Below are 25,218 nucleotides of genomic sequence, written 5' to 3' on the forward strand. Positions count from 1 at the left end.
TATGCTACCATGCTACTAATATACTACATGACAGCTTCGAGACTGAAAGCATCCTATCAATTGCTACCTATGCCACTAGGATTTTACATGTAAACATACAACGATAATAAGTTATACCAGACTGTTCATTAGACAGGACTCAAAAAGTTCTAGTAACATTCAAAATAATGAATCGTGGATCTATTTGATTTGGTTTCTTGGTCTTCGCTGTTGTTTTGCGTTATATAAGAAATAGGGGGTTTTCAATACAGCTTTTACCAATTTATCATCTTTTAAGAGGAAACTGTTCTCTGGAACTGCAGCATTCATCGTCATGCGTTCCTAAACCAGTCCTTTCTGCAGAGCATAAAGCACATGCCAATGGTCTAGAGATCCTCACGTGTGAGAAACACCAAGCATTTCCCAGTTCCTTCTGAAAGATTCTCCACCCTTAAATGAACGTTATGTGCTCTGCTCAGGAAAATATTTAGAAACAATTGCCAAATAAAAATAAAAAGCCTAATCCAAAAATTTACAATTGTAGATTACCATTTACTTCTTAACTGCTTCAGCGTCACAGCTAACTTGCAGAGCTGGTAACTGGGCCACATACTAATTTTTCCTAGGATGGCTTTGATTTCACATCCCTCCTGTTTTATTTTTAGTGTCACATAAAGCAGCCAAAAAGTGAAACTTTATTTGTAGAAGTCTTATATTTTCATCTGTTTGTTTTACAGCTTGCCTCTTCATTCTCTGAAATCACATAGGACACTGCACTTGGTAATGCAGTGGAATACAGAACATAATTTCCATATTTCCTCAGAGTAGCTTTACAAGATGCCTATATCAGGCACTGTACCTAAAAAGAATGGCCTGCCCCTACTTTGCTCCTTCTCTTATACTGACACTGGCCCAAAAGTGAGCCAGTGGTGTTTACTAAACAGGCAGGAACCTGAACATCAAAAAATAGGTTACAGTTGTCTGTTCAAGGAACCAGGTGAATGCTAGAAACAAAGAAGTGGGCTCTAAATAGTCTTCTCCATATATTTATTGATGTTGGGAGAAAAGAGGAAAGTAACAGGAAGCCATCACGCTCTGTTCTTGGCACTGGTGTCGTAGACGGCCCATTGGACATTTACACTATGCCTGCCAATTTTTAGTTATTAACATGAATACAATAGCACAGCACTTACTCTCCTTTACAAAATGCCTCTATTCCCTTGAGAATAACTTTTTCTTAGAAATGTTATTATCTCTTAAAGACTCTGAGGTTCATTTGAAATAGTCTCAACTGTGTTAAAGTTTACATAGTAAGCTGATAACCCCAACTGTACAAATACCACTCTCTTAACTCTGTATTACACACAACATTAAAGACTTTCATTATACAAGGTCTATACTATTCAGGAAAAGCCCTGTTATAGGACCTTTGTTACTTCATCAGAACCTCTCTGTTGGGCTCTAAGACCAATTAGTCTTAGTCAAGTTTTTTGGCCCAGCTTTCTGTCCTCTGGCCACCAGACTCAGTTTACTGAACACCTGGGCTCCTTGTGCACCAGTCTTCTCAGCGATTTCCCTTTATAACAAAGGATGATGCACTGAAATAACTGATTACTCTTTGAGAACTTATAAACCCTTCCATCAAACTGAATAAGGCTGTAAAGTGATTCTTCTGATCTCCAGCATAGGTGGTGATAAACCTGTTGCCACCTATCAGCCTGGGTCCAGATAATGTCAAGCACTACAGGTAGTTTAAAAACACCGTATTTCATAAACATCCAATAATGCCCAAGGCATGCCACCTGAAATTCCAGAATCCAGATGACAGGAATGATCTGAATTTGGACAAAAATCTCAAGCTGTATATCTATATAAGAACAATAGGTAAGGAATTAGGTTTGACAACTTCGGGAGTAACAATGATCTGTTTGTCCTACAGTAAATTCCTAACAGTAGTGGTAAGGCTGTGAGATGCTGTACGGGTCAAAGGAGTTAAAAATTGTACATCATTAAGAAATAAAGAGGTTCATTAAGAAACATAATGAAACTTACGTTATATTGCTCTGCATCGAGGTTATGTTTGTGATAATACTCTACTGATATCTACTCACTGAGAGGCACCCCTGAATGTATGAAATCAAACCTATTTTGACATTGTATGGAAAAAGTCCATGTTTCCCAGAATGGAAAGGTAAACAGCCACCAGAAGGTCATGTTCTGAAATGATTTAAAAACCATAATGGATTCAATTTAAGGAGATACAGTCAGAAATACATAAAATGAAAGTAAGTTGTATGAAGGGAATACATGCATCCAATCATCAGATATGGTGAGCTCTAACAGTAGTCTTATACACAGTTAAACAGTCCAAGATGCAAAATTCTTGAAAAAGGCCCTTTGAACATACAAGAGTTAGAGGTCACTTACAATGTCCAGATAACTTGGTACAAAGGCATGCTTCAAAACTTCACATATCAAAAGCCTAAAAGCTCATCACAACTATGAAGTTATCATATCTATGACAGTCCCCAAGCACCCAAACAGATTTTCTCATTGAAAGAGAAATTCCATTGGAACATTTAAAATGCACAAAGAGCCTAAGAGAAAAATTAGAAAATTGGAGCTCTGTTGCAAAATGCTACAAAGCATATTTTCAGTACAAGCCTGGTCTGAATCAATGAACAAACTATAAAGTCCTTACCAAGCTTACCAGCTACACACACACAAAAACATTTACAAAAAGAAGTATTAATCATCCTGAAATTAAGGGAGTACATAATAGGCTTGGACACCAAAGATCTTTGGCTTCACCTGCTGTTACCACCTAAGGAAACTGAGAACAACGCATTCTAAAGAGAGTCCAGGCAGCTCAACATGAACACTGTATTCGACGGTGGTTGGATGCCCCAGCAAGATGGATGTCGAGCACAGCACGTTGCCTGCACACTCCAGAATTTAAAGACACCAACACATCTTAGAGGAGGAGGAAGAGAAGAAATCTGCCTTCTCCTCTGCCCACATGCTACCTTTTGGACTTGCCAGTAACCCAAAACGTCAGCGCTGACTGGCCTTCATTGTCTAAAATGAAAAGGCAGGTCAACCACTGAGCTACCACAGAAGCAGAACATCAATTTATAAAATGTTTCAGAAACAGCATAGCCCTTTCCCACATCCACATAAAAGCAAGCAAACAAGGCTGAAAAAGTATTCTACATAAAAGATAATCACAAGCACTCTAAAAAAAAATGTCTTGTGAAATACACCAAATTTTCAACATACTGGCTGAGCTTGTACTTATGCCTATACTAGGACAGCAGAAACGAACAGAAACCCTTAAAAGTATGGCCTTTCTAAATGAAGCTATGTCTCTGTGAGTGACAACACTGTCTTGAAGCAGAAATATATTGCCATTAGAAGATTTATTAAGCAACAAAATCATATGTGTTCATCTACGGTTTTATAATCCTAATTTATCACTCCTCCTTTTTCAATAAGTCATAGTAGAGATCCTCTGCCTCCATGAAAATTCAAATCCAGTACAGGAAAATTACCTAGTGGTTTTCCATACTTATTCACAGAAAAAGGAAACACAATACAGTACTAAGATCACCTGTGTCTATGTATGGCAATTCATAGGGTTTTATTAATTGGTTTTACATATCACAAAAGGAACTCTACGCATACCAAGAGATGCTGTGATATTTGTCATTTTAACTGTTCCACCTGCAAGTGCTAAGTAACATCCACATGCGCACTTAATCTACAGGAGAAGATTCTTCAGAGTTCTATCTTCTGGAAAAAATAAAATCCATCCTCAGCACAAAGAAGTGATACTATTTTGAGAAGAAAATATAAAATACTTGCTCAGAATTGAGTATCAAGCAGCTATTTAAAAATATTTCCATTGCTTTATCTTTTTGCAATGACGCTTCCTTTATTGCAACTATACATTTAATTCACTAGTGTCACCACACGTGATGGGTGGGCATTGTGTCCAGAACGCAATTTTTTAACGCCAAGTGGGGTGACGTATCCACAAATTATCTACTGTCTTTCTTCAGAATTTGGACACTTACCTTGTCTAGTCAGAGACAGTCTGAAGGCTGGTAAAGCCCAGGTGTGGTAGCTGTGGTAGATTAAGGTGCTGTCAGGCAGCAGGTGTGAAAACACCTTATGACATGGGAAATAATCACTCTCCTTAGAATCAGTTTGCACCCTCTTGTGTTGAGGTGAGTGAAGTTTGTGAATACTATTTTGTGTAATGAATGCAGATTTTAATGATAATTCTTAAATATGTGATTCACAGAGGCAAGAGGTTGGGTCTGTGTGTGTGTGGCAGGGGTTTGGTAGTGGGGGAAGGGGCTACAGCAGTGGCCCCTGTGAGAAGCTTCTCAAAGCTCCCCCGCTGCCAAGTCAGACCTGCCTCTGGCCAAGGCCAGGCTAATTAGTGATGGTGGTTGCACCTCTGCAATATTTAAGAATGGGAACCTGAGAGGAGGAATAAGAGTTGTGAAGGAGACAACTATGCAAACATCAAGGCCATAAGGAGGGGAGAGGTGCGCCAGAGCAGAGACTCCCCTGCAGCCTGTGGCGAGAGGGCAGGCTGTGCCCCTGCAGCCCATGGGGGTCCATGGTGGAACAGATGCCCACCTGCAGCCTGTGGAGGACCCCACACCAGAGCAGGTGCACCCGAAGAAGGACAGGACTCTGCAGGAAGCCCACACTGTTGTAGTTTCGCACTGGGAGGACTGCGACACCAATGCTAGAGCAGTCTGGGAAGAGCTGCAGCCTGTGGGAAGGACTCATGTCAGAGAAAGTTCATGGAGGAAATGTCCCCCGTCAGAGGGACCCCACACTGGAACAGAGGAGGAGTGGAGGAGTCCTCCTCCTGAGGATGAAGGAGCAGCAGACTGACCATAACCCCATTCCCTGCCCCACCCTGCTGCTGGAGAGGGGGGAAGGAGGAGGTAGAGTAATTATGAGCAAAGCTGAGTCCGGGACAAAGGGAGGTGTGGGGGAAAGGTGTTTCTAAGATGTAGTTATACATCTCACTGTCCTACCCTGTTTGTTAAGTGGTGGTGGTGTTTGAATTACACTGATGTTCTTGTTTCTTCCCCTAATACGTCTGTCTTTTGCAGATGACCATAATGGGAGAGTCATCCCTCTCTGGCTTTGCCTCGATTCCCAAGCCTTTTGCTGTTTCTTCTCCCCATTCCTAAGGGGGATGGGGTGAGCAAGCAGCTGCGTGGGGCTCAGCTGCCCTCTGGGCTCAAACCAGGACACATGGGAAATAATCATTCTCGTCTGAATCAATTTGCTCCCTCTTCTTTACCATGTCTAGAATTTGATGTTTCAGTGACAACTAAAACCCTTACACGAATCAAAGAAAAACCCACCAAAAGAGGCAGAAGCCCTACCAAAGCAAAGTTATGATCAGACAACTACGTTGACAGCGTTAACCGCACCAGCGATCGGGTTCAGGGAGGACCAGAAGCAACTTCACTCTTGCCGAGAACAGCGCCGAACGCCCCGGCCCCGACGCCCCCCGGCCCCACACCGCCCACGGGCGCGCGACGCGCCCCGGCGGAGCCCTCCAGAAGGACCGGGCAGCGGCGGAAACAAGAGCGGCCGGCGGGAGAAGCAGCCCGCCCTCACCCCGCGCCGCTCTGCCGCGGCTGTGCCCGCTCACCTCGGAGGCGCCTCTGGTACCGCTCCAGGGACTCTTCCAGGGCGGGCTCCCCGCGGGGCGCCCGCATCAGGTGGTCGCCGCCGGCTTCGGGGGAAGCAGCCGGCGCTGCCCCACGCCGCGGGGCCCCGCAACGCCGGTGGGTAACAGCGGCTCGGCCCGTTCCGCCCTCCCGCGCCCCACCACCGCCGCGGGTTCCCGGAAGAGCCGCCCCTGCCCCACCGCGGGCGGGGACCCCCTGCGGCGCCCCAGCGTCGGCCGTTGCTACCCGCCACAGCCGAGCGCGGCGGCGCGCGGGGCCCGCCCCGCCCCCAGCCGCGCGGGAGCCCCGCCAACCAGACTACCAGCCCCGGCAGGCGGCGCGCCGCGCGGTGCGCCCTGGGAGGCGGAGTCCCCGCCGGCCGCCCTGCTCGCTCGCTCGCTCCCGCTGCCGGCGGCGGCAGGAGGGTGCTCGCGGCCTCGTCTCTCCCCTTTGTTGTTGGATCGCGGCCGCACTCGCGCCTGCGCACAGCGCGGCTCCTCCGCCGCCGCCGCCGCCCCCCGCTCGGCCACGGCCGGGTGCGGCGCAGGCCCCGTGGCGGCCGCGGGAGCACAGTGGGCGGGGAGCGGGGTTTACCTCCCGCCACCGCGTGCTCCCGTCCGCGCGCGCGCAGCGGGCGCCCAGCGGCGGGAGCAGCGACAGCTATTGTCCGCCGCCGGCGCAGGCGCAGAGCGGCGCTGGCGCCGCGCGGGCCTTGGCGGCTGCGCACGGCGCGGCGCGCCCCGCCCCCGCCCTCCCCCCCCCCCCCCCCCGCATTGTGTGAGCTCGGGCGGCGCCTGCGCGGTGCCGTGCCCCGCTCTGCCCTGAGCCGCTATGTGCGGGGAATAACGTTGGAGCCGTTGCCAGAGGGACACCGACCGGAGCGCCCCGCCCCCGCCCCGCCGGGATGCCGGCTCAGTGAGCACCGGCGGCGGCACTAGGGACGGCCCCTCCCCGGCGCGGCGAGCTTCCTCGAAGGGGTGAGTGAGGATGCTGCCGCCCCGGCCGCGGCTCGGGCGGGAGCCGTGACGGGGAGCGGGGCCGGGGTCGCGCCGTTCGTCCGCCCCGCCGTCGGCCCGGCGCCTATTGTGTCAGGCGGCCCCCGCCCGGCGGGACCTGGCGCCGCGCGGCGGGGGCTGCGGCCGGCGGAGGGGGCGGTAGCGCGGTTGGGCACAGCCCGGTCCCCCTCCCCCGTCCCCGCTGGCTCCGGAGGCTGCTCCGCGCCCCCGCCCTCCGTTCCGTTCGCCAGCGCGGCGGGGCCGGTGGCGGGAGGACACCGACGCAGGCTGGATGCGGGCGGCGCTGCCCGATCCCGCTGCCCGTGTCCCCCGGCCCTTTTCCGTCCCTTTCCGCCCGGCCGGGGGCGCCGGCACACCCACCCAGCCACCCACCCACCCGCCCAGCCGGCCGCTGCGGCGCGGGCGCCGGGGCTGCGCTGCCTTCCCCTCTTGCAGCGGATTTCCGTGACTCGAGCGGAGGCTTCCAGAGATTTAATTTTTTTTCGGTTGCCCCTGCTTCACACGCTGCCCCGGGCTGCAGGAGGCGTGTTCCTCCAGATTTAAAAATCGGTGATTCCGTTCCTTTGAGATGGGGTGTCTCCCCCCCGTCCCCTTAAAACAATGTCTTCTGAGAAGGATGATGGAGAGTATCTGTCGGGTTTGCCTTTTCTCCTATTGCGTATTTTCGCCCAAGGAGGCTGGTCTGCTGCGTTCAAAAACGATCTCCTGAAGGCGTGATCTTTTCTTTCTTGACGCTTTTCCCGGGGAAAACCTAAAATAACGTTTTTTTGTTCCCGGTGGCGAGCAGCAGCGCCGCGGGTCCACTTTGTCTCTCCGGCGCGGAGACGAACGGGTTACTGAGCTAACAAAAACCCGATGGTGATTTTCGAGCAGCGAAGCGCGCTGCAGCAGGGGAAGCTGGCGGCGGCGGGGCGGGCGGCGCGGCCCTCCCCCGCCCAAGGCTCCTGCGTGCGCCGCCGGCTGCAGGCGGCGAGGAGGGGGGGGGGGGTCCGCGTTCCCCCTTTCCTCCGTCCCTCCCTCTTTCCGTCCCTCCCTCCCTCCCTCTTTCCGTCCCTCCCTCCCTGCTCGGGCTAGCGGTGACAGGAGTGGGGATGGTGTGCGCGGACTGCCAGCCGCTGGGGCGTTATTTTAAGCGTTTTTAAGATGAGCTGACGATTAGTCCATCCGCCCGTACGGCTGTACGGGAAAAATGAGATGTAGCGGCTGTGCGGGTGAGTTGAAGATATATCAGAATTGCGTTCTTGGGGTTACAGGCAGCATCCACTGCTCTGCGCTTTGAAGACATTATTTGCTTTCCTGTTAAAGCAAAGGTGCTCATAAAACATTTAACTACTTAGAAAGAATAAAGCCTGCTGTAGCGTTGTAATGATCATCTTTTCTCCTTTGGAATTCCATTCAAGACGTTGTGATAGTGTTCTTGGCCCTGGGTTTGCCTATGTAAAATGGTACGTGCGACAGGTCAGTTTTTGTAAACTGAACGAAGACATGATTAAATATGCTGTGATTTCCTATTACTAATTTCCTCTGGGAATTACTTTATATCCAGATGCTGAGAAGTGTCTTACTGGAATCAAACTCTGTTAGTATGGAAGCTCCTCAACTTTAATTTTTATTTAATAGGGAAAAAAGTTAAACACAAATGCCACAAAGAATCTCCCCTCACTCTTTGATTATTTTTTTTAAACACTTTGTCACTTTCATGTAAATGTTTTGTTGTTTGCTTTTTTTTCTTTTTGTCTGAAGGAGGTCAGAAGGGCTGACTGAAGAGAATAGTGTAGCCGAGGCTACACAGAATTTTGTCAAAATGACAAGAATCTAAAAGTTATTTGTAATTGATCAGATAAAAATGTTTTCTTTAATTCTTTTAAAGGGAAACATTCTGACATAAAAGTTATTACCAAACAAACTTACTCTATCGTGGTACTGCTTTTGTTTGTTCGTTTGGGGTTTTTTTGGGGTTTTTTTTGTGACAGGTGACTGCTTCCCATATCTAGTCTAACTGACTTTTGCAAAGAAGAATGGGTTCTTGCTCTGTTGTGCTTCATCAGCTGTAACGGACTTAGCAGGCAGAATTTTTTAACAATTCTGTTGATAACATACAAGCCAGAAAAGAGCCAAGTTCTGAAAGTGAACTGGAAAAGTCTGTGTTCACTTGTAGGTGGGAGGTGGGAAATGTCCTTGAATGACTGAAATGAAACCTGAGGTATGAATAGCTGCAGAAATTTATTCTGAAGTACCATTTCCAGTTCTTGAAAATGCAGGAAAAAGTTATTTAATGTGTATTGACACTAGTGTCTCCTTGAGTCTCCTAAAAAGACAATTTCCATGTTAGCGCTGCATTTCTTAGCTTTGCAGGCAGAATGGGGCAGAGGTAAAACAGATTGGTCTTGCTTTAGCTAGAAAGCCAAGAAAATCTATGAAATTCTGGTTTTTCTTTAGAAAATTTTGAACAGTGGAGTCGGGCATGGAAGCCATGCAAATAGCAGAATTGACTTGCAGAAATTCTCCTATCTGCTTCTAGCACTTGTGAGGTTGTCAAAAGACACAATAGCATGCACCTCCCCCTCTCTGAAGAACATGCTACATAATGTAGTAAAAATTGATATGGTTGTCCATACCAGGAGGTATGGACCAGGAGGCTGTCTGAAATTTGAGAGAAGAAAGTTCTTTGTTACTGGGGGATGGAGCTTCAAATTTGCTGGCTGGGAGCTAGCGTTAAATGTGTGTTATCTTTTCTAAGGTACACATCTTCAGTGTGCTGAGTGAGCCTGTGGGGGTCTTTCATTGTCTGTTAGGTTTATAACACTCTCACGAAATGCCAACATTCCTTCCGTTCTAATATTGATCATTGTGCATCTACACATTTTCAATGGACTGGTCTACAGAGAGCAGCTTCCTTTAGTGCACAATGCTAATGTTTCCCTGGATCAAGAGTCCATCCAGTGCATTCAATGAGGCAGGTGTCCTGGGGAAAAATAGTATGTGATCATGTGACTTAAACTGTAACATAACGCATACAAATTAGGGTAGGAAGAGAGTACAAACTACTTGTTTAAACAACTTTGTGTATCTGTTGTACAGTTACACGTGCATAAAAAATATTGAAATAAATTGCTAGTACTTGGTTCACTCTTATAGTTTAGTTTCTCTCACTCTACCCTCAGAAAGCTGGGAGACTTTCTATTTTACAGGTGGATTTGTACTTAGAATAACCTTTTTAATTAAAATTTTGCTTGACCTTCAAAAAACCCTGTATATTTTAAATATATGCAATTTTTTTATCGTTTAGTGTGTCAAAAGCAGCTTGTCCTAGAAGTTTCAAATAAAACCCACAAAGATGTTTTAGTAGATTGCTGACATAATTAGATTTGAGAGAGGGAGACCTGTGTTTGGGAAAGTATACAGTGCTGCGTCACTGAAGTTGAAGCATATCATGCAGGCTCTTAGATGGTAATAAGTAATTCTGGGAGTAGGTGAATGTTAAAGAGACTGACTAGCAGTTCTCATATGTTAATGCTTCTTCATGGAGCATTCCCAGTTACTCTCTGGTTTTGGTACAGCATGGCTGTACTGCTCTGTCACAGTGGCTCTGGTACTTTTCTAAGTATATGAGAAGTTAATTCACTTGACTAACCCAGAACAGAACTATTTATTTTCTTTCTGTTTTGCTTGAAATTTTTTTTTTCCCTCCCCCCTTGCATTAGCAAATTGAATTACCTTATTGTGTGGTCAGATGAGTGCCAGAACAAGTACACAGAATGTGGACAGCAGTGTCAAGCCTTCAAGAAGGGAATACTCCCTTTTCCTGTAGCAAAGATACATTTGTTCTGCTTAGCTGTCCTATCTGGCTGTCCCCTGTGCCACTGTAGACTACTGCAGTCAGAAAGGGGATGGGTTATGTATAAATCCAAGAAAACAAAATAATAAAGATACTGGGTTTGTTCTTATTGTTAGCCTTTACTTACTCTCGATACGTCAAATGCCCACAGCCACAGACGAAATATTCAGAACATACCACTGGATGAAAAAAAATGTTTCTCTGCAAAGAAGATATGAAAAGAGGGAGGAGAGTGGTTAAGTGGTGTGGCCTTTGTACAAGGAAAAGCAGGATTTTTGTGCCAGGCTAATATTGGTGTCTTCTCTCTCACAAAATTTAAGGCTGTAAGTTTTCAAATATTTTAATAGTTTTTTCTTCCCTACTTAGTAGTTTTGAAGTGTGTGATTTTTGTGAATTGTAGAAAAGTGCTATTTGGTATATGTTTAGATAAATTATTTTTATTCATTCAATACAGGTATGAAGCATCTTCTCTTTTTGCCCCCTGAATAGAATACTCAATAAAACATGATAGTTTCTTCCCATGAGGTCCTGACATATTTACCAACTTTTTTTCTCCTTTTCTTTTCCACCTCTTAGAAATGGTTATTGAAAAGCAGACTTTGCCTTAGGTAGGTGCTTTTTACAGCTCCAACATCATCCATTGGTGGGCCTAGTGAGCCGACTCAGGTCCAACAACTGCAGCCCTCTTACAGTCTACCTTCTTTGGTTTGTTCTGCTGTGTTTATTGCAAGGGTTGGTGTTTTTGTAATAGGGTCCTCTGTTTACTTGTTTCCATTCTTGTGGACTAAAAAGTTCTATATTCTGATCTTTTCCATGAAACTAAGAGGGTATCTTCCTTGACAAATAGCTGAATCTTCTAAAGCCTGTGTGATGGGCTTTCCAGATCTCATCTCGTTTTGTACCTCATTCCAAATGACATTCTGGTTCTGCTCATTTTGTTTCTTTCCAGGAAGAACTGCAATTATTGAGCTTTTCAGAGCAATAATAACTGAAGTGGTGGTACTCCGTGGCATTTCCAAGATGTTTCTTTGTGCACAGGGTATTTTGTTAGTCTTCAGCTGTGGTATTGCATGAAGAACTTGTAATCAATCCATTAGCTAACCATTATGGTCTGAAAGTAGCAATACACTGAATGCATTAAATCAGATGTACTTATGACTTTTTCCTCAAAATTACATGCTTAAATAATTTTGTTGATGATCTTTCTCTTGAATTGCAAATATTTGGCCATCTAAATACACATTCTATTCTGTGCTCAAAACCAAAGCCTTTTCAATTATCTCTCATTTGTCTTCTCATTGTGGATTACATTTCAAGATTAGAAAGAAAAATGCAGGAAGTTGGAATGTCATGATATCTTTTCTGTTTTCTCATGAACATGCGTTTTTCTTGCTTTCATTAATCCCACCTTCTTCCCCTCCCCCTCTGAATTAACTGATTATTTAGACCTGTGGAACTGTAACATTGCAAGAACCTTGATGTCTGGAATTAGTCTACTTAATTTTATAATTTAAATTACTAAATAGAAGACGCTTAGAAAGTAATGTTGTAGTTTTACTTAACTTTTTTCTTTTTTCCCTTTGGAATTTTCCTAAGAATGTAAATGGACACATAGATGGACCTTTGGTATGACTCAAACCCAGTGTCTTTTCTCCAGGAACAGCTATAACCTGGTGCCAAGGGAGAGATGAGAAAGGTGCAAGCATATAGGTATTTTCTGCTAAGGCATTGCTAGACTCCATGTATTTTCTGCTTGGAACTTTTGAGTCAGGTGTAGTTTCTATTAAATCACAGAATCATGTGGGTTGGAAAAGACCTTGAAGATCATCTACTCCAACCATTGACCTAACAGTGACCATTCTCAACTACACCATATCCTCAGCGCTATGTCGACCCGACTCTTAAACACCTCCAGGGATGGGGACTCCACCACCTCCATGGGCAGCCCATTCCAACACCTAACAACCTGTTCTGTAAAGAAATGCTTCCTAATATCCAGTCTAAACCTTCCTGGTGCAACTTGAGGCCGTTCCCTCTTGTCCTATCGCTTATTACTTCGTTAAAGAGAAACATCCCCAGCTCTCTGCAACCTCCTTTCAGGTAGTTGTAGAGGGCGATGAGGTCTCCCCTCAGCCTCCTCTTCTCCAGACTAAACAACCCCAGTTCCCTCAGCCGCTCCTCGTACGACATGTGCTCCAGACCCTTCACCAGCTTCGTTGTCCTTCTTTGGACAAGCTCGAGTAATTCAATGTCCTTTTTGTAGTGAGGGGCCCAAAACTGAACACAGTAATCGAGGTGCGGCCTCACCAGTGCCGAGTACAGGGGTAAGATCACTTCCCTGTCCCTGCTGGCCATGCTATTTCTGATACAAGCCAGGATGCCATTGGCCTTCTTGGCCACCTGGGCACACTGCTGGCTCCTGTTCAGCCGGCTGTCAATCAACACCCCCAGGTCCCTGTCTGACTGGCAGCTCTCCAGCCACTCCTCCCCAAGCCTGTAGCGCTGCTGGGGGTTGTTGTGGCCCAAGTGCAGCACCTGGCATTTGGCCTTATTGAAACTCCTACAGTTGGCCTTAGCCCATCGCTCCAGCCTGTCCAGATCTCTATGCAGAGCCTCCCTACCCTCGAGCTGATCAACACTCCACCCAATTTGGTGTCATCTACAAACTTACTGAGGGTGCACTCGATCCCCTCGTTTAGATCATCAATAAAGATGTTAAACAGGAGTGGCCCCAAAACTGAGCCCTGGGGGACACCACTCGTGATCAGCCGCCAACTGGATTTAACTCCATTCACCACAACTCTTTGGGCCCGGCCATCCAGCCAGTTTTTTACCCAGCAAAGCGTGTGCCCATCCAAGCCACGAGCAGCCAGTTTTGCCATGAGAATGCTGTGGGAAACGGTGTCAAAGGCCTTACTAAAGTCAAGGTAGACAACATCCACAGCCTTTCCCTCATCCAATAAGCAGGTCGCCCTGTCGTAGAAGGAGATCAGGTTTGTCAGGCAGGACCTGCCTTTCATAAACCCATGCTGACTGGGCCTGATCATCTGGTTGTCCCGCATGTGTTGTATGATGGATCTGCATTTCTTCAGCTATGTCTTGAAAAGACAATTCAATAAAAATGGCCTTTTGTATTTTTCAGACCTTCATTTCTTATACGTGTTCAGCTGTATACCAGCATAATTTAGTAATGAAAATCTTGATTTCCTACATATTTTTGTTATTACAAAAAAGCCACCCTGGTCTTGTGAGGTTACACTTCTGCTTATCCACATCCCCTTTCTTTAAATCTTCTTTTTATTGTACTTTGTTTCCAAAGGGGATAGTCATGTAATACGAGGGCTAGACCCTTCCTGTAAGAACTGCCTGTTGAGATGACTCACAAGTCAAAAACACAGCTTAAATTTTAGCTTTAAGTTGACTGTGAAACTGGCCATTACAAATCTTTTTTGAATTGTAAGCAGAAATTATTCAGGAAGCCATTGAGGAACCACTGAGAACCCAGAACTTCTTTTTGTTTAGCTTTTGAATTAGCAGAGAGTTTTGAAGTATGATCTCAACTGGCTGATATAAGAACTACTACAATATTTTCATGTTACAGATGATATTGCCCTCTGTGCTCATTTTGTGGTTTACTATTAGTTCTTACTGATAAACATAATGAAAGGTCTTGTTCAAAAACTATTTTTCTTCTAAATGCTGCTCAGTCATCACACTCTAATAGTCCTTTAAAAATCAGGCTAATTATTTTATTGGGCTGTATTGGAGATAATTGGTTATTGCCTTTATTTTGGTGAAGTCTACACTAACTTGAATCTGTAGCAACCTTAGTGAAATTAATTAGTTCTAAGTCTGTCATAATTCATGCCTGCTTGTTAAACTAAGTGTTCTTAGTTTTAAATATTACCATTTGGATCACAAATTCTGTAGCATATTTTTAATTAATCAAATCTTAATTCATCAGCTTCTAAATACACTTTGTGATCTCTTTTTAGACCCATTGCAGTCCTAATATATTGCGTGGAATCTTTAATATAACTTTTTCTTGCTGAGTACTCTTTTGAGAGGTGTAACCGCATGCCAAGTATCAGTCATACAGGAATATCTGATGTAGCATATCAAAAAGAGGCGCAAAATTATAAAAGTCTGAAATGCCAGTTGAAGAATGGAAGTTTATGGATCTGTTGAAAACAGATTCCTAATTTAGAGAATTGTGTCCACTTGTTTTATGGAGAGCTGCAGAGAGGCTCCTGATGAACATGCTATTTTTTTTTTTTACTTTTTTTCTTCCTCTTCTGTAGATGGTACTGCATGGCTTTGTTCTCTTCAGTTTTCTTCCTAGTTGGAGAACGATAAGAAAGATAATGTTGCTGGGACAGAACTGGATTAGTTCTTTAGTGAATTAGTGAAAAGGAGTAGCTGGATATAGTCAGTAGGTGTATTGAAAAAAATATTTAAATAATAAAAAAAACCCCCCCCACAAAAAAACACCGAACAAAACAAAACCCAAAAATAAGCAATAGAAAAATATATTCACACAAGAAAAGCCAGTCAGAATTAAGCTTGGGCATAGCTTGAGTCAATCACTTGAAAGTCCGGAGATGTCACAAACTCTTTTTTTGTTTTGTTTTGTTTTAAAGTTTGTCAATAACAATATTTGAAACAAGGTAGCTATTGCTGAAAATGTATTGTTTTCATTAATCATAGTTTGTCAAATGGGATTTATTTTGTGCTGAATCTTCGTACCCTGTTTTTGTTGGCTCTTTTTCTCATTCATAATTTTATTTTGGACTTCCTTGAGCATGGGTGAGTTGTCTGTCTGCCCCAGGTCATGGTGAAGTCAGAGAATCTTCAAGTACTGCAGATGACTTCTATGTATGGCAGGATCTGTTTTTACACAACATTGCAAGGCCCAGTATAAAGCTATTGCATTAATTTCTTTAGCTTGCTATAAGAACTTTATTGCTTGCCATTACCCAATAGTGTCTTTTTCAGTTTTATTAGAATAATTATTTCTTTCTTTGGTATTTGTAACTTCTAAATCACATGTATATGCAATATGCAAGCTTTCCTTAAACAAATACACCTCCTTGCTTTTTCCATTTTTGTGGCCTGATTGCCTTTTCTTTAGCATACCTTATTGGCAGCTTCAGCTGTCAAAGTTAAACATGTTCAGTTGTTGCGTTGCTGAAACTGCAAATAGCAACGGTCAACTTCCCCCTTTAGGGCAGACTGATACTTCAGAATCTGTTTTTCATTGATCTTTTGCAGGATTAAGATTGCAAGTGGATCTTTTCAAAATCCTGCCTGGTTACTTGCTTTGAGGAGGTCAGTGTTTGTAACAGAATGAAGAACTAAATTATCCAACAACTTCAGTTCCTGATGTGTGAATCATGTTTCAGTACCCACACACAGTAGAAATGTTTTAAAGTTTTTATTCGTCCTGCCTTGAGCTCTAGTTTGTTAGGAAGGAAGAAGGTTTTTTCTGCTAGAGCTTCTGACATTGCTTTCACATTCTCTAATTCTATTTACCTGGTTTTTTACAATAATCATTGTCAGTTGGTCCAGTTAATATTATTGGGTATTTAGTGACAAGGTGAATTCATTTTTATTTTTGTTGTCTGGACAGCCTATAGCACATAGTGAAGTCTTTTGTAAGGTGGCAGCAAAAAAAAAAAAAAAGCTGAAACATCAATATCAAGACATGACAGTGAGTCAGGAAGTCCTGAGTCTCTCCTTGCTCAGCTGAGGCAAAGTGAAACCTTCTATTTAGTAACAAAAAAACCCCAAAAAAAGCTGTTCTTTTTAGTGTAATTCATAAAATTACTTCAAAGAGCCCTTTGGGAGAAGACTAGATTTAGCAGACTAATATCCTTGAGTTCCCATATTCTGTGGGTCTCTTCTTGGTGCAGTTTCATTCCAAAACCAAGAAAGGTGTTATGCCTTACTATTTTTATCTGGTGCTCTTTTGGGGGGACAATGCCATGGCCTTCAAAAAAGTTTTATTCAAAGATGTCTGTGTATGATTTTATTTGTACAGTTATTTCCATAGGAATTCTTACTTTCTTTCTTTTCAAGATACTTATTGACATTTGGGGTCACTGATCTAAGGCACATTTGGAAGAAAGACTGCATTAGTGTATCATGAGGTGAGAGACTATAAAGTTTTGATCACTGGATTGTGATGTGTTATAAAAACAGTTGAGGCAAGTGAAAAAAAAAATACACACTGAAACTTTTTAAAAAGTTCCTACTTTTAAATTGTAATGTGTAAATATGAAAAATACTTTATATCTGAATAATTATTATGTTAATACTTCTTACAGTTACTATAGACCTTCTAAATATAAGAAGTCCTGTGAGGCTTAGGTGGATTTGGTGGAGTTGACCTGTGTTCTCTTAGCAGCCTAAGCAGAACTGGCTGCTGGCAGTCCCGGTCCTGCCCTGCTCTTCCCTTTTCTCCCACCCCTAGTAGCACAACCCTGCCTCTTTTGCTTTGGTGCTAGATTGCTGTGTGGTAGCTTCTGGGAACCATTCATTTGTTTGTGGGAGTGGAGAGGAGTGCAAGAGTTGGTCTGTCACTAGTTGAACATGCAGAACTAGCTCGACTCAGCTGCACAGCCACGGGAGTCCTGCAGCCAAGGCAAAGGGAGTAGTTGGGAGTTGGTGGCTGCGGCAGGGCAAGAGGGTTGGGATCCTGACAGCAGTGAGACTGGCTTTGGCTGATCTGGAACCACAGCTTCTTCAGTTTAGCACTTCTATGGTGAGGGTTAAAACTGGTCATTTGTCTATCAGTTGAGTCTTCAACACTAAGGTTGAAAATAAGTCAATACAGTGAAGTTCTGGACATGCAAGCAACTTATGAAAGGTAATCTATGTATTAACTTTCCATAGTAAGTCCTACTGTGTGGCATGTGCAAGGAACACAAGGCAGTTCACACAAAGTAGGCTACTTGAGATTTGCTGTAGTGGAAGTGTGTGTGCAGGAGCTGCTAATAAGGAAGAGGTGCCACACTATAAATTCACATCCCATAATGCTGTCCAGTAAACTGTTCCTATATTTAGATCTTTAGATTTAATTAAGCTGTTAACTTCTCCATTTCAGCCAGTAAAACTTTCGGCAGAGGCTGCTCCAATCTCATTATAAATCCCGAATACAATGTATAGAGTGGAATTTTAGTCACACTTTCAGATATTAAAAGTTGTGGAGAATTTGAAAATAAAATGTGTTCTCTTTGAACAAAACTTGCAAAAACATCTGAAAAGTACTTTGAACTTGAGGTAAATGTGGAAATAAAAGTCTTTGGAGCTCTGTTGTTCATAGAGTTTTCCTTACTCCTTAGTACTTAGTGTTAAAATACAAATAATAAAGGATAATTATTTTGTCATGATTATTCAGTATTCTTTTAAATTTCATCTGCCTTTCTGTCTGCAGAAGATTGAAGATTGGTAGTTACTGGTGTATTCTAGGGCAGCTGTTCTTAACTGTAGAGCTTGACTTTTATGGATGTATTGGCTGACATGGTTATTGAAACATCTTCTATTTAATCCATTATGGTGCTTGTGTGTTATACTCACAATACCATGAGAATGCACTCATTCTGTTAATGTTAAAAGTGCCTGGATGGGATGGCCCTCAACTTGCTCATCTTGTAGACCAAGCACAGGGAACATGTTTCTATTTTCTCTCTCTCTCTCCATCTAACTTGTAATAGTATATGGCATGTACATCCAAGACTAAAGGGAAAAAAGCACTTCTGAATTTCTGTCAACATTAGCAAAGCTCTTTGCTTTTGATCCAGAGTAAAGTAATCCTGTAAAGATAAAGATAAAATGGAAAGAAAAACACACGCAGGAGAACAAGTAATGTCTTGTTTCTCAGGGATGTGTCCTGTATCCCAAACTGTGCTGAACTTCAACATGTACATGTGCTTGCTCTTGCCTGCTTGGTTGGGAACCAGCAATATTCTGTGGGGAAAATAACCTGAATGGCAAATATCCCGCAAAGGCAGAGCACAGAGGAGCCGTGGGAGCACAGGTCGGCCAGCCAGCAGGCTGTAAGGAGCTGGGAACTGTTGACTTGTAGCAGTGTTTCAGCCAGTGGGACTTGTTCTTTTGAACTTGTTCTGCCCAGCTCTCAGTTCTCCCAAAACTTTTAGGAACTTTGTATCTCTGAAATCTCCAGCTCTCTAAAGCTGCTTGTTAAGAGGAGCGATTGGTGGAAAAAGACTGACTACTTGAGCCCCACTTCCTTAGGTAACTAAAAATGGTTTCAGTAAGAGTTTTAATTAATAACTGTGTGGTAGAAGGAGAGTACAGTTAAAAAAACATAAATAATGTGTTTAAAAAATACATATTCTTGCTTGAAGTAAGAAATATGCCTTTTGAAAATATGTCTGGGGAAATAAAATGAAGGCTACAACTGGGCTGTTTTAGATTAAGCAAGAGAAAATATTCATCTTGGATGTGACAGATATACTAAATAAATAATTACCATCTTTTCAATAGGAGATATACAAGAAATAAAGTCCAGGAAGAGCCAAAGTAAAGTAAACAAACATAGAAATGCAGCACTAATTTACTCTAAGATGTTAGGTATTATTTATTAAACTATCAGAACTGTTGCTCAGTGGGTACCAGTAGTGATAATAACTTTCATACATGGCAATGTAATTTAAAGAACAAGAGGATGTGAATTGTTCCAGCCTTTGGAAAGGGAACTGATGATGATCTGTCTTAATCAACTCCTTATGCTTTTGTCCATATTTAGTTCCATGTTAAAATGATTTAAATTTTTTTTTGGTAAACGAGAAGGCAGTTTCTCTATTGCAGCAGCATGGGCAATGTTGCTTAATATATCTTTTACTTCTTATGCAGCTGAGCATAACTGAGTTCCCAGTCAAATCTTTTTGTTGGAGACAAAATGAGAAACTTCTGTAGTAACTGTGAATAGTTCTTAAAAAACCAAAACCCAAACCCCCAAACTTTTTCACTAAAGTGCCAATGAAAGGGATGACTCAATCCCTTTTTGTGGATGGAGTTGTAGTACCACTTCCTCTTGTTTGGTTCAGTGCCTGGAGCAATGTGTGTGTGGATTTCAGAGCTCTTCCCATTTAGCCTTCCCTTTCACATCTCTTTATTTACTTTTTTTTAAGGCAACAAAACTATTGAACTTACAAAGGAAAATCTATATAGGTTTCTTCCCATAGAACCACTTGAATTCCAGATTTCTGTATTGAAAGACACACTTGCATTCATTTAATAGTCTTTGAAAATATTTATAGCATGATACTAATACAAGCATTTTCCAGTGGTCTTCAAGTGTTCCGAAGTTAACCACATTTTCATTGTAGTATTCTGCAAAACATATGCTAATGTTGTACCAAATCAAGTTTAAATCACCAGTCATTCTTAAACCAGTTTATAAAGGTCCACCTGAAAATATTATGCTTACATAACAATGAGGACTTCTGATTGTGATTTAGTTGAGGGGTTGTAATATACCTACTCAAACAAGTCCTTGCATAAAAACATCAAGCTGCATACTCACTGTGTTGTTAAAGTTTATAGTGACAATTTCACATGTAACTGCTTGATCACATTTAGTAAATAAGAGTGTAAGAAATAGTATTAAGACTTACCATGCTAGTAGCTATATTCCTGTTTGTTGGCTGCATACAAGGAAGGAGTGAGTAGGCACCGCAAGCAAATGTGGAAAAACTTCTCTCCAGGGAAATGATTTGCTAGGTACTAATTACAGACTGGTTTAAAACCTTTGCAATAAGAAGTATTAAACATTAAAACTGTGAGTATTCTTGTTTGTGCAAATGTCTTGACCTGCGTTGTGTCTTGCTAAATTCTTAATGCTGTCTTTTTGGCAGCTGTTTTCACATGATCCTACATTGAGAAAGTGTTTTTGTTGTATTTGTTACCTTTCAGTTTCATTTCATGAGAAAGAGAGAGATGGGAAGGACACAAGCATTAAAGAAATGCTATAGGCCAAACTGCAAGACTAAATTTCTATCGAATGATTTGGGATGTGAGTAAAGAACTGAGCAAATAACTAAAATATAAGGCATTTTAAGCATCGTTCTACTCTGTTTTTATACGAATCTCCAGGAAGAGGACTTCCTATCAGGAGAAGAGCTTAAAAATCAAGTCCCACGTTTTTGTCAGTTTGGAAGATGCTGAACAAGAAGAATAATTGTTCTCTTTACCTCACAGCTACCATTGTAATTTTTAAAGAATTTTGGTTTTAAGCTTTTCCTGAGGTTAAATACTTTGTAGCATACCCATGTAGCACAACATAATTGTGACACAGAATCAATGAGCTTTTATTAGGTTTGTGCACACACCCCCACTCTCTCTCCCTGTCTTCAGACAGCGGAGATTGCCTAGAGCGAACATCACTTACAGCTTTAAGACAAAAGTTTGAACCTTTGGTTGTTTTGTAAAATAAGTGCATCCAACTTTTTTTTTTTTTTTTTTTTTTTTCTCCATGTAGGGCCTGTGTTACTGATCTTGGAACAAACAATTTAGTGTATTTCCAAGAAAAATACATCTGTGGACTTGGCTGTTGAGAATAGTTGTATAAAGCTCCAAAGCGTTCCATAAGGGAGAGGGTAGAATGTATCAAATATTTTGTGTGGAGCCTACCTTGGAATGATAAACATGTTTTACATGTTACAGTGGAGATGTAGCAAAGAATAGTAATTGCACACCTCTTTTAAGTTATGTATCTGTAATACTGTGAATGGATGTGGAGATCAGTGGCATTGTTTTCAATAATTGCCTTCTATCTCTTCCACTTTCATGTTCTGTGTACAGAACATGACATGCATTGTGTCAAGAAGTAAAATCGAATTGAAAACTGAAAGATAGATGTTAAAATTACTTAAATACATGTTTTTCTTTGGATAGTATACTTATCTTCATACCCAGAAAGTAAATAATTCCCTTTATTGAAGAAGAAAAAATTTGCATTGCCTTGAATGTAATTTAATCTTACCAGGGATTTTGGGACATGGAATAAACCCCATATATTTCACAATTGTGGGGAAAGTGAAATCACCACCCTTGGGGGGTTAAGAGGTCCAATTTTATTTGCAAAGTGGTGTTTGTCTTTTCAGTAGTGCTGAGGGCTGTGGTCAGTACTTGGCCAACGCAAATAAAACCTCCTCATCATACACAGCCTACAGAGTAACTTGGAACATGCCATGATGGAGACAGTGAGAATAGGAAGTGGAGGAGGAGGACTTGACTGCTTCTTTAAGATTAAATTCTGCCTGAAATCAATGCCTGATTTGTATTTATTTTCCTGTTTGCCTATCTTGGCAACAGTATAGTCTGATAATATAGTCTGATACAGAGTTGGAGGGGAGGAAGTATTTCTGCAGCTTTCATTAAAGGAAGCTTTTTCCCCAAGACAATTTGGTTAGTTTCTTTGGCCTGCTTGCTAGAATCATTTCTAAAGGCTACTTATCAGATGTACTATTTTATCAGCAGACTGTGTACACTAATCTCTGTATAGATGAGTTTGATCATAGTGAAATAGGAAAACTTCAGAATATTTTTCTTTATGTAGTTCCTTAATCTGAATGAAAGTGATGGACAAAAAATGAACACTCGATCATTTGATCATAAATTAAGCTACTGTTATAACCAGTCGCTACCCTTTAACTGTTTATTGAAAGCAGCTTTTGAAAAGTGTTGCCTTTCAGTGCAGGAACACTGTAAAGAAGAACATTCATGAGAAATGGTTTTTTGCTTATTAATGTAAACATTAAGAATGCAAAATGAGCTGTCAGTTTTCTTAATAAATGCAAAATAACCTTATTGTCTGTTATCAAAAGATAAAATAGGATCACTTTTTTGAAGTCTTAATGGCTTTATCCTAGTTACTAATAACTGTGTGCTTTTAACAGTTTGAAATCTAATGTTTAGACTGAGAATACCTTAAAACTTAAAAAAAAAATTGTTAACCTTCAGGTACCCCTGATTATTAGAACAGCAATATATGCATAAAAAGGCTTATGATTGTTGTGTAAGACTATTTCCATGTACAGTACCAGTCTTGTGCAAAGTTTTCTAATCAGTCTTTTAAGAATTTGCATGTTTACCAGTATTCTTTGTAAAGATAACCCAGTATTTTATTTTTTGTCAAGTTGCTGAAGTCTTAGCTGCAATCTGCTGTTCTTAATACAACTTGATCTCCTAGCTTCTACTGGGAATTGTGGTGTTTGGTTGGGTGTTTTTGGTAGCTTCTCAGTCTCTCTTTTGTGGTAGGGAAAGGCATGACTGTCTTCGTAGTTCCTGTAACATTTAATTTCCCTTTCTTAGGTGCTTTAAAGGGGACATTATTTAGTTTCAATTGCATGTTTGCTTAAACTTGGTAGAAAGTCTTAGTGTTGGACTTCATGTTTGTTGTAGACATCCTGATTGTTTATTCATGCAAATAATATATTTTTTGCATACTGTGGCACGCAAATGATTGATAGCCATCAGATAAGCCTTATTTTTGTACTCTTGTTTGCAGTATTTGTATGTTGATACTGATGTAATAGCAAAGGAAAAGATCTCAGCCTTTTTTTTCAAGTCATTATTACATCAAAAACAAAGTAGGATATGGTCTTTTAAGTCATTGTCCCTCAAAATCAAAACCCAAGCAACTTTCAGTGCAGCTGCACTGTTGGCAGAAAAAGGAGTTTATTTCAGTTGCTGTTCTGACAGCTATTCCTGTGTGTCACAGCAATAAAATAGACATAGATCTAATTCTGACGTGAACCGAAGGGAGAAGATGCTTGTGCAGCCCCACAGCTGTACCCACATTAGGGGACAGATTTGCAGACTGACAGACAACAGCCTCCTGAGCTGCTTTCTTGTCCTTATTCTGTCAGATGCGTGGGGCAAGAAGAGTGTCTGGGTCTTTTCGATAGAGATCTCAAACTCTTTGAATGCAGGGAGAAAACATCGCTATTCTTGTTAGCATTCCCAGCTAGAAGGCTTTTATGCCTTTTTGTAATTAAAATATGAGGGAGAAATCCCACAGAAGCTGCTGAGGAGTCTGCTGTGATTATCTGCCCTCTGGCCAGATCCACAGGGGGCCAGACTGTACCCTCCAGCTTCATCACTGTAAAGTGGAAGGTTTGGCTGTATGTCTCTTCCCTTCCCTGCACGCCCCTTTTTTTTGTTTGGTTTTCCTTCTTTACTCTCCTAGCCTGAGAACTCCCGAGAAATACGCTGCTGTTGTTTTATTGATGTGGTAGAACTCTAACTCTTGTGGTTTTAGTTAGTCCTTTATGATAGGTAATATAGGTAATGTGCATATTTACCTGTGTTCGATGCATACTACTAAAAAAAAAGTGGGGGGCATGACTCAGCTTGATCTCCAAATCTTTATAAAGGCATTTTCTTGTTCTGGTTTTCATTTCTGCTCTATGTTTTATTATATTTATTTTCTTCTTAAGCTTAAAATAACTTTTAAAAAAATATTCTTAAAAATATTGGATCTAGCAGATTTTGCAAGTGAAGGATTTTCTCTGTCTAAACGAAAGGCCCAGGTGATTTTGTAAGATTCAAGGAGGTTTACATACTCGTTTTGCCTTCTCTCCTCCTCCATCTCGGTGTAGAAAAAAAAATAAGACTGAAAAAGGAGAGGGGCAAAAAGATAATAGTTTTGCAGTGTAGTGGTTAAGAGGGTTTCTTTGCTTTCAGTGGTTCCCTTGTTTAGTAGAATTTAGTCGTGGCTACATCTTTCAATGAATGCTGAAAGTTATGTATTTTGGATATAGTATAAGGCTTCAGTATGATTTTTCTAATCTGTTTTTCAAGAAATTGTGGCCAAATTTTTATGTTTGAGCTAAGGTGGAACAGGTCAAATATTTCAGAACCAGAATGAATACCTGAGGATATTGTTCAGTTGCCTTGTCAGCTACACCTTAATAAGTTTAAGATATAAGCCAACAGACCAAAGAGGACTGAGATTTTTCTGAGGTGTCTTGATAGGGACAGTCATCCTAAATGTACTCTGTTCCCCATTTGAGCAAGGAAGTTAAATTGAATGGATACCTCACTTTTCGTCTCTTGGGTTTCCTGTTTTCTTCCACTGTACCCGTTTGCATGCCTGCCATCCAGTTATCTACTCTCTTACGTCAGTTTAACTCTTGAGTAATTGCATACAATTTTCATAAACGTTATAATTAATAGCAATATTTCTTTATATCATTGTGAATGGGTACAGTTTCTTGTTCAGGACTGTATATATCATTTGAATGTTTCTAGAGGGATGTGTTCAGGTAAATTTCCAGTCAGTGAAATACTCGATAATAGCAATTCTAGCTGGAAGTCTGTGATTGTTTTTGTCAGTTTTCCCAAGTATGCAAGCTCATCTTCTCTGGGGGATGTTGATGAAGAGTTTCAATGATTTTAAGCATAATTTACCTTATTTATGCTTCTACTGATTTTATTTTTTGATTATTTTTATAGCCTTTTTAGGGTATATTTTTACTAAACTTTATGGATATTGTTATGACACTAACTCCAGCCTCAAAGGGAAAGTATTGTTACTTGTCAACTTGATCCAACTTGACTTGACCAAAACATTACTTGGGTAGTGTCTTTTCACTGTACTAAACTTTTATAGCTGTATCCCATGTTGCTTGGCAAGCAGTGGCCAACA

General features: G+C 41.9%; 2 protein-coding genes across 10 annotated transcripts in view; one reads left to right on the top strand and one right to left on the bottom strand.

The window, feature by feature from the left end:
* The window catches only part of SDCCAG8 (SHH signaling and ciliogenesis regulator SDCCAG8), a 120,993-nt gene extending 114,972 nt beyond the window's left edge, over positions 1-6,021 (bottom strand). Inside the window, exon 1 of one of the 4 annotated variants that reach the window (XM_074818362.1) lies at positions 5,669-5,956. In XM_074818362.1, coding sequence (XP_074674463.1) covers positions 5,669-5,735 — 67 coding nt within the window. In that variant the 5' untranslated portion in view covers positions 5,736-5,956. Of the gene's footprint in view, positions 1-5,668 lie in introns of all 4 variants that reach the window. The other 3 variants (XM_074818360.1, XM_074818364.1, XM_074818361.1) reach the window with 3 other exon arrangements.
* A 462-nt stretch (positions 6,022-6,483) lies between these two features.
* CEP170 (centrosomal protein 170) overlaps positions 6,484-25,218 on the top strand; it is a 106,210-nt gene continuing 87,475 nt past the window's right edge. For 5 of the 6 annotated variants that reach the window (XM_074818367.1, XM_074818369.1, XM_074818370.1 and 2 more), the window contains exon 1: positions 6,484-6,664. The gene's annotated coding sequence lies outside the window, so the exon portion shown is untranslated. Of the gene's footprint in view, positions 6,665-7,894; positions 7,915-25,218 lie in introns of those variants that run through there. The other variant, XM_074818368.1, reaches the window with a different exon arrangement.

This window comes from Strix aluco, chromosome 3, assembly GCF_031877795.1.
Source record: "Strix aluco isolate bStrAlu1 chromosome 3, bStrAlu1.hap1, whole genome shotgun sequence".
NCBI classification, from domain to species: domain Eukaryota; kingdom Metazoa; phylum Chordata; class Aves; order Strigiformes; family Strigidae; genus Strix; species Strix aluco.